Raw genomic sequence first — 9,653 nt, 5'->3', positions numbered from 1 at the left:
TATTTGCAACGAAGAAGTCATTGGTCTTTTAAAATTCTATCAGGTGATTTCCAGCACTGTTTCTGTCACCAAGGCCATATTTCCAACTACTGATCTCTCCTCTTTGTTTCCAATCTTTGCATTCCAATTACCAGTAATTATCAACACATCGTGATTGCATGTTTGACCAATTTCAGATGGAAGAAGTTGGTAGAATTCTTCAATTTCATTATCACTGGTTATACTGACCGATCTTCCTTGTTGTTGTTAAATGTTGTCCAGTTGGTTCCTACTCATAGGGTGTCCAAGGAGAAGCTGGTGAGTTTGAACCATCAATCTTGCAGTTTAAACCAACCTTGCAAGCCAGTGCTTTATCCTACAGCACCACACTAGGACTTGTAGACACATGGATATTATGCTACATCATCCTTCAAGACAGATCTTGAAATGTTCTTTTTGATGATGAATGGGATGCCATTCCTCTTCAATTTGTCATGCCCAGCATAGTAAACCATGGGATTGGCAGATTCAAAATGGCCTCTAGCAGTCCATTTCAGCTCACTAATGCTGAGAATATCAAAGTTTGTGTTCCACTTCATTTATGACAACTTCCAATTTTCATAGATTCATACTTCATTCATTCATTATATGTTACAATTATTAATGGATGTTTACTGCTGTAAAGAGATCCAAAATACTTCCTTATATTTAGCTAAAACAACTCAAAATTCAAGGGAAGTATTATACATGCACTTATGGTTACATTTTAATTACAATGAAAAGTATACAAATGGAAGTAGGCACAGGGAGAGGTCTAGAAAGATTTAAGGTGCATCTTCTTTCACAAACCAGGAAAATTATGGAGCTTAATTGGAACCTCATTACAAGTAAGATGGACTGAATCACATTCACTCTTCCCTGAAGTCAACTGACAACACTTGGTGTCTTTCTGGCCTTGCCAGTTTCCACTTGACTCCACTATTAGTATGATTAGTACAACCTGTTAGGTTAGAGGTGGGCTGCAGACCTTAGAGCAAAGTTACTTCAATCAACCGGGAAAATCAAGATTTTAGAAGTTCTCTCTCTCAGGAACCAAAGACAAACACCAAAGTCTTCAGTTTATGTTAAATTATTTACACCACAAAGAGGAAACCAGAGTTTCTGCATTTTTAATGAAACACAATGCCAGCATGACATGTAGAATGGATAAATGTTGATTACTGAATCTTTTACATAGTAACATACACGAGCACACATACTTGTAATGACAGTAACTAGGTTTCTTCTTATGGGTTGGTTGTGATACAGTGAAGTACAGAGCACAAAGCAGGTAGTTAAAAAGTTTGATGAATTAATAAAAGGATGCACTTAGCTGAAGGTATGACAGTAAACCATTCTGAAATTGTGTGATATAAAAAAAGAACTGAAGAATGCCCATGATAAAAGATACAGAAGAAAAACCAGCACCAATGCCCAAAAAAGGAATAGAGGCCAAGGAAGTAGTAGTTAAAATACACAGCTTTAAGGAAGTCAACTGAAATAAAAACTTCAAATGAGAATTTTTAGCTATTTGTAGGTCAGAGGCCCCTATGAGTCACCTGACAAAACGATGTATCCTTCCTAGAAAAGTGCAAGTGCCAGCACCACTGCAAACAATCCCAAGGGACCACAGTGCCTGGCGGCCTCTGAGTCCGTGGGCATCGCTGAGTCCCAGGTTTGACCATTAGAATGCAGAAGAGTATACTGAATGGATAAGGATAGGGATTGACCCTGAGTGCACTAAGGAATGACTAGGAGATGAGAAAACAGAGAAACAGATCCAAATGAGCTCTTCTACAATGTCAGACTAACGGTGAGGGAATGGAACACAGCAGGAATGAGAGAAGAGGTCTGAAGCGTCAAGAGGTTTTTTTGTTTTTCATGTGAAATAGGTGACACTAGGAAATGTTCACCACGTAACAGTGGAGTAGCTGCCTAGCAATAGACACAGTGATATGAGAAGAGAATCCTAGTCTCCCTTGTCTTGCATTTCAGAAAACCACCAGGATTAACAAAAACAGTATTTTCCATCACTATTTAACAGGCAACAGCTGATTCCACAGATCACCCATCAGCTATTAACAATACAGGGTCACTATGGGTCAGAACCGACTTGACGGCCCTTAACAACAACTACAACAATATTGTCTAAAGTTCCCAAATATGAGAATCTTCAAGTTACTTCAGTGTTTCTGTCTTCAGTAAAGAAAGATGTGTAAGTTTAGAATTTCTTATTTACATCTCCTAGATTATTCACATAGATAATACATAATATTCATGTCCCGAGAGAAAGAAATTCTTTTTAAAAAGTTAGTATTTTACATCTGATGGGCATTTTTCAAATACCATTTTAATCTGCTTTTTGAAACAAAGTAAGTACTACTGTTGCAATTTTTTAAAATATTTTTTTTTACAGTTCAGGATAACCACTTACCATGGAACTGACCTCCCAAAACAGTCACGCCGTCTATAACAGATTGCGAAAGTTTCTCACTGCTGGGCCTAATAAAGGAAGAAAATAAAATCACCAATGCAGTTGCTTGTTCTGAGCAAACAGCTCTATTTTAACTGAAATCTATCCACTGTGAAAACCTCAATGAGGTCCAGTCAACGCTGACTCACAGTGACCCCACAGGGCAGAGTAAAACTGTCTTTTGATTAGCAAACACTTTAATCACTGGGCCACCAGGGCACCTGGAAACTGAAAAGATACAGGCAAATTACAAGCATTTTCCAGTCATTTCAGAATATATTTCTTGAAAAGATGTTTGGTTTTTAAATGTATTTAGACAATAGATATAAAAAGTTATACTAATGCCACCATCTCAAAACACCCTTTCAAGTTTTACTCTAACAACATACATGTTGTCAAAGCACAATTAAAATAAATGTTAAACCATGCATAGACAGTGTCGGGTCTTTGCGACCTGTATAGCGTTTGATATGTTTGATCACTGCGACCTGTATAGGGTTACCAAAGAACTGCTGGTGAGCTTGAACTACTGACCTTGCAGTCCAGCACATTAACCCGAAGTGCCACAAACAGTACCTTTTTGCTAAACCACCACAAATACATGGGAGTCCAGGTGTGGCTCTGTGGGCTAATGCTTCAGACTGCAAAGTCATTTGAACTGCAAGGTCAGTGGTTCAAGCTCACCAGCTGCTCCTTGGAAACCCTATACAGGGTCGCTATAGGTCAGAATTGACTCAATGGCACCTAACAATAACAACAAGAAATACAGAACCAATTTTTTGAACAGTCTGAACAAACTACAGGAATACTTTGTTTTACTGAATTGTGCTTTACTCTGCTTTGCAGATATTGTAATTTTTACAAATTGAACGTTTGTGGCAACTCAGCATTAAGCAAGTCTACAGTTCCATTTTCCCAAAAGCTGGAGCTCACTTCACATCTTTGTGTCATATTTTAGAATTCTCCCAATATGTCAAACTTTCTCATAATGCTGTTGCACACTTAAAAGCCTACAGTATAGTATAAACAAAACCTTTCTATGCACTGGGGGATACAATTCCTGTGATTTGCTCACCAAGTGTGGTACCTGCTATTTGCAGTGGTCTCGAAGGGAACCCACAATATCTGAGGTATGCCTGTATTTGCATGCCTAAATAGAAACCACATTACATAACTGCCTTTACAAAAAGAGGTTCCATATTGTTTAATTCAGTTAAAAGGTTAAAAGCCATATACATATGGGATGGCTTTTCAGTGGAGTTATTTCTTTCAGAGCCTAAGTCACTTGACTATTTCTGCTACCTATAAATCTGCAATCAGTGGTATCAAAAAGACTACTCTGATAACACAATAAAGGGGATCTTTTAAAACTCTAAGCATAAGGAGACTGACTAGAAATTTCTGAATAAACCAGATCTCATACAAAAGGGGAGATATTTTAATCTAACACTTCAGTTAAAAAAATAATAATTTATAAAGGAAGGCAAAAGCTACCAAATATGACAAATGTGTAGAAAATAATACAGATTGCTACTGTGAACAATATGGGAAAATGAAAGAAATATTTGAACACTAATACATATTATAAAGTAAACCCCTAAGAGTTAATGTCAGGTGTACTTGCTCTAGCGCAAGCGTGAGAAATATCCGGCTCACAGGCCATACAAGGTCCTAAAAATCATTTGGTCTAGCCCTGCCAGGGCAACTGCAATTCTACCTGTCACATTAGGGGTAAGTTAATTAAATGTAGGACCAAATACAGGAGGATAATTTTAAGTTGATAATTTTCTATGGCCCATGAATGATGTTATAAATTTTGGCAGAAAAAGGGTTCTCTATCCCTCATACTTTGGACATATTTTCAGGAGGGACCAGTTACTGGAGAAGGATATCATGTTTGGTAAGGTGAAGGGTCACAGAAAAAGAGGAAGACCCCCAGAGAGATGGATTGGCTAAGTGGCAGCATCTATGGGCTCAAGCGTGGCAACAACTGTGAGGTTGGCCCAGGACCATGCAGTGTTTCGTTCTGTTGTACCCAGGGTCGCTATGAGTCGGTACCAACTCGATGGCACCTAACAACAACCCCTGATCTAAAGAAAAATAAGCCTAGTAAAGTTAGGAAGAAAGGAGACATTTATTAAATTCCTCCCTCATGACACGTAGTATTTTGCATACATTATTTCATTAAATCCTCACAAATCCCAGTGATAGGTCTTATCATCAATACTTTACAAATGAAAAAATGGAAGCTTCCAAAGGCTACGGAACCTACTCAAATCATGTGTTAGAGTTAAGTGTTAGTTAGATTCACTGAGAGTATGATTCTAAATCCCACCCTGCAGTAGTGACTCACTCCTGTTGCTTTTGTTAGTTACCATGGAGTTGATTCCAACTCATGGATGCCTCAGTGTTGGATTACTCAATAAGTATGACAAACACAGGATTACTTTATTTACTAATCTGCAAGTGAACAATTTCACATTTCTTCACCACACCAAAGATTCTGCTTCTAAGTGTGACCGGCTTCTGTCTCTCTCTCAATCCCACTTTCCCCTCCTACAGAATTAAAGCCTCTTTTCAAATGTACAATCCCTGACAAGGAAGGAATACCCAGTAAGAAAGGCAAGCTTCTTACCTCCAGAGATATAGTGAAACCCATAGGAGCTTGTTCACTACAAGTTAGTAAGTAAGCACAAGTAAGCTTGTGTTTGCCTTTCTTATTATGTTATCCAACACTGGGTGACCCTATGTATGCAAAGCAGAACTGTGTTCCATATGGGCTTACAAAGCTGTGACCTTTCAGAAACAGATCACCAGTCATGTCTCAGAGGTGACTCGGTGAGTTCAAACTGTCAACCTATGGGTTGATAATCAAGCACTTAACCATCTGTGACACACAGCTGCCTGACCTACTCCTACATCCTATCAGAAAAGTCAGGTAGATGGAGAAACCACTCAGCCTACTCAGGGCAATTCTACGCCAAGCTTTCAGTTCATCTGGCTACTAAAATGGAACCAATCATTCATATCGCTTTTCCAAAACTTACTTCCGCGGTTAGCACCTATGCTTACCTGGTATCTCTACCAATAACTATGAAGGCATCTTGCTGTAAATTCACTGCTTCTTTCTCACTGATGTCAATCAGCACTCTCTGTATATCTTGCTCCTCAACGTTTGCTAAACAGGTAGCATGTTCCTCCCAGGAAGGTGCTAACATTTCACCCAAAGGATCCACCAATTTCACACCATTGTCTTCCTTAAAAGAAAAACAGCAATAAGCAATCTGTGCATATTCATGAGTGAAGTTGAAGAAGTAGGACTCATACTGCTTCTCCTCCCAACAAAGGACAGTGATGGCAAAGCAGCTTCAAGAGTGACCACAGATTGAAAACCAAGTGCCAAACTGGGCCTTACATATACATAATATCATTAGACCCTAGTGATACACTTATCAACACTACTAAGAAAAAACTGAGATTTAGAGAGGCTTAGTATTTGCGATTATGTTCATAAAGCTAATAAATGTCATTGCTGATATCTAAAATCTATCTGGCTCTTAAATCTGCAGTATCAATGAACTGAGGCTTGGCAGACCTGGAATGGAATGAGGGCTCCTAGACAGCCTTCTCCCTATACTGTGGTTCCAAGAGCATACTGGCCAACCAGAGGCTGGCACAAAAGCTGAAAACTGACTCCCAACTCTGTTCTGCTCAAATTCCTGGTAAGAAAATGCAGCTAATGCCAAATGAAGGAAACAGTTAAGAATGATTTGAACTAAGTTCATATTTCTTGAACTAACAAATTTGGGGCACGTCCCACAAGTTACATTTTTTATGGCAATTTTACATTTAGATATTTGCGTATTTATCACAACCACACATTTAGAACTGGACAAACAATATCTTCTTCTTTGGGAAGGCAGAGGTTACATTCACTCAATGATCTACATAGCTTTGACTTGCTGCTAATTCCACGATACAGATAAAAATCTAATGTCCTAGTATCACAGAAAAGCATATTATTGAAACTACACATTAGTGAACTGTATGCATTATATAATAATAATAAAAAAAACTTTGATTATAAACTTGTCAGAAAATGAAAACCATCAAGTCTCATCAATATTCTCCCTCAAACACATTTTTGGAACCCTGGAGCCTCTAGTTTGGTAACTCATTCAGGACAGGAAATTACTCCCATCTATAGAAAATCAGCCTAAAAATATTCGAAATGTGTTGCCTTTTCAAATATGTGCCCTTCTCTCCCTTCCAGCTCCTTCCTTGAACCTCTTTCATCACTTATATTTTAATAGAAATAATACCCTTTTATTATCTATACTGAAAGGACATGTAGTTACTTCTCCAACATGGACATTCTCTAAAAAATAATGAGCATCTCATTCTTCCTCTCCGTAACCTAAAGAATCATGAACTAAATGCCCATTTTATTAAGAAAAAGTTGCTCCAAATCTAAAGACACATAAAAACAAGAAAGCACATCCCTAGAATAAGAATTTGTACTATGGCTCAAATGCTCAGAGTACTTCATCAGTGTACTTTTGTTTTTCAGAGTACAAAGCCCATTACCTCAGGATTGTGTGATGCAGTTACCATGACTCCTATCGTTGATTTTGTATGCTTTGACCTCAGGACAGCCAACAATCCCATGCGAAACATGATATGGTCAAGATGTTCTGCCTTCGTTCGAAATCCAGCTGTCCCGTATTGAAGAACGAGTCCATTGGGCTTGGCGTGTGATGTGGAGTGTTTTGTAATAGCATCTAAGTCCATGTCTACAAAATTATGGAATAATTTTCAGACATAATAAATTTTTAAAGGATATTTTGTTTCAAAAACTATCCTTCTGCCCTAACAGGTCTGCCTCATTTTGAACCCATCAACAGGATTATGTTTGAGAGAGGAAGGAATAGTCATAGAATAAAGACCTAGGAGTCAGAATTACCTAGACAGCCCCACCTAACTTGCATTGTCCACCCCAGGGCAGATCCAGAACAGAAATCAGACTGTCTCAAATCATCTCAGTTTGGCTCTAAAACCATTCCTGGATTCAAAGAGAATTTTAAATGATCCACTCTCAACTGTGGCACTGTAGGATAAGCACTCAACAACAAGGTCAGTTTGAACCATAAGGCTGGCTGGAGGTTCAAACTCAGTAGATGCTCCTTAGAAACCGTATACACAAGAGTGGGGAATGTCCTGTCCATGGACCATATAAACTTGCAAAATCATTTGGTCTGGTCCTGCACCAAGGCAACCCACAGGCAGGACTCAAAATTCAATAAATCTAGGAGCTTTTTTCATAGCAACATAAATTTATATTAAATGATGTCATACATATCCAAATGGCCTTTGGCAGAAAACAGGGTCCCCACCCCTGCTATGAAAACAGGGTCCCCACCCCTGCTATGAGTCAAAACTGACATGACGGCACTTAACAACTACCAACCTCAACTGAAATAAAGAGTCCAAAACAAGATTCAGATACTCCTAAAAGAGCAAAGTTCATCCTACTTTACAAATGTGAAATAGATCTTAAACCTGATGCTAAATTAAATAAATTAAGTTCACATGGGTGGCTGGTTAAGGTCAAGCTCTCCAGTTTCTCATGGGGACTGGCACTACGTAGTTCATGATATCTTGGAAATTTGTTTCTCAAAAGAAACATAAAGGGCATCTTTTAGGAAACTCTCTGTTCCAACCTCCTAATACACCATGAAGAGATCTTCAATTTTCATACAGGAGAATCAGAATGTGCTTCTAAATCAAGTTCTGAAAACATCTTCTTCCACCTTTTATGGAGTTTTAAAATGAAAACATCAGCTGTACACCCACGAATACTTCCTTAGGCAGGATAGTCCTATCAAATGGAATTTGGTGCTTCCAATCTCAGTCTTTCAGTGGTCAATACAATCTTCGTAATCTAATCCCAACTAGGGATGATGAGAGAGATCCTACCACTATCGTCTTTTCTTTACTGTTCTTCATTGCATCAATGAACAGAAGTAAAAGGAAATGGTGGAGGTGGGGGGGATTTGCTTTTGTCCAGTTAGAAAAAGCTAACAAGCAGCAAGTCCATTTAGTTATTTAGTTTGGTACAAAGTCATCAACTCTGTTTCACAAGGATGGATACTTTTTTTTTTCCTCCAAAAAAACTAAGCAGACAGTATGTATTATGGTTACTCATAAGGCTGTAAACTAGTCCTGCTAAATCCAGAAATTGTTAAAAAACCAAGAGTCAGGATAAAGATTTCCATCCTTAAATTTGTTTCTTATTTGTATCTCTTAGAGTACTCACATACATAATATAACATATTCATGTGCAGAGAAAAAGAAATTATTTTTTTAAAAGTTAGTATTTTACATCTGACGGGCATTTTTCAAATGCTTTAACTAAAACGTATGTTTTCCCAAATCCACAGTGCCCACTCAAAAAAAAAGTATTCCCTTTCTCCACTCAATTTTGAAAACCCAGTTTGTTCCTCTCACGTCCCCCTTTTCTCTCTATCCTGGAACTGAACAGTGACAGACCTCAGTTGGGCCCAATGGCATCACTTAGGGGAGGGAGAGGGAGACCACATCAGATGACCCTGTCAGAGGGGTGAAACTAAAATGATTATCTAGAAAAGGTTTGTGCAGTGTTTCAGCATAAATTTATTATTTTATTAACAACATCCCCGTAGTTTAAACAAAAACGTTTTTAGTAAAGCTCAGCTTACATGTAAAAACTATACCCACAGGGCTAAAACTCTATGCTAAAATACTTTATGAACCTGAGATCACTATGAGGTGGAATCAACTTGTTGACAATGAATGGGGAGGGTATATGTACCCTGGTTAGAGCATTTTAAATATTATCCGATTACAACAACATGAGGGGAGGTGGGGCTTGACAGTGGCTAGAAGGAGATGCAGTGAAGCTCCCCGTCAGCCATACCACAGAATACGAGGCAAAGCAGATCCAGCAGAGCTCCAAAACTCGGAACCACAGAGCTAGGAATATTTTAAAAGTTTGAAAGCTTATAGCTAGTGGAACTTGAAGCTAAAGTAAGAAATCATGTACTTTTGAATCTGCTGGGCTCAGAGGCCCAGAGTCAACATCTTGGGTGAGATCAAACGGCAAGATCAAGCAGGGGAACAGAAA

General features: G+C 38.5%; 1 protein-coding gene across 1 annotated transcript in view; it reads right to left on the bottom strand.

Moving 5' to 3' along the window:
• The window catches only part of PGM3 (phosphoglucomutase 3), a 48,229-nt gene extending 40,947 nt beyond the window's left edge, over window positions 1-7,282 (bottom strand). Inside the window, exons 1-3 of the mRNA XM_006870670.1 lie at window positions 7,079-7,282; window positions 5,564-5,748; window positions 2,453-2,520 (exon numbers count right to left, since the gene is read on the bottom strand). Of these exons, the coding sequence (XP_006870732.1) occupies window positions 2,453-2,520; window positions 5,564-5,748; window positions 7,079-7,282 (457 nt within the window). The remainder of the gene's footprint in view (window positions 1-2,452; window positions 2,521-5,563; window positions 5,749-7,078) is intronic.
• Between the last annotated feature and the right edge of the window lie 2,371 nt (window positions 7,283-9,653).

Source organism: Chrysochloris asiatica, unplaced genomic scaffold, assembly GCF_000296735.1.
Source record: "Chrysochloris asiatica unplaced genomic scaffold, ChrAsi1.0 scaffold00146, whole genome shotgun sequence".
NCBI lineage: Eukaryota > Metazoa > Chordata > Mammalia > Afrosoricida > Chrysochloridae > Chrysochloris > Chrysochloris asiatica.
Note: the sequence above shows the minus strand (reverse complement) of the source record. Positions and strands in the feature narration are given on the sequence as shown.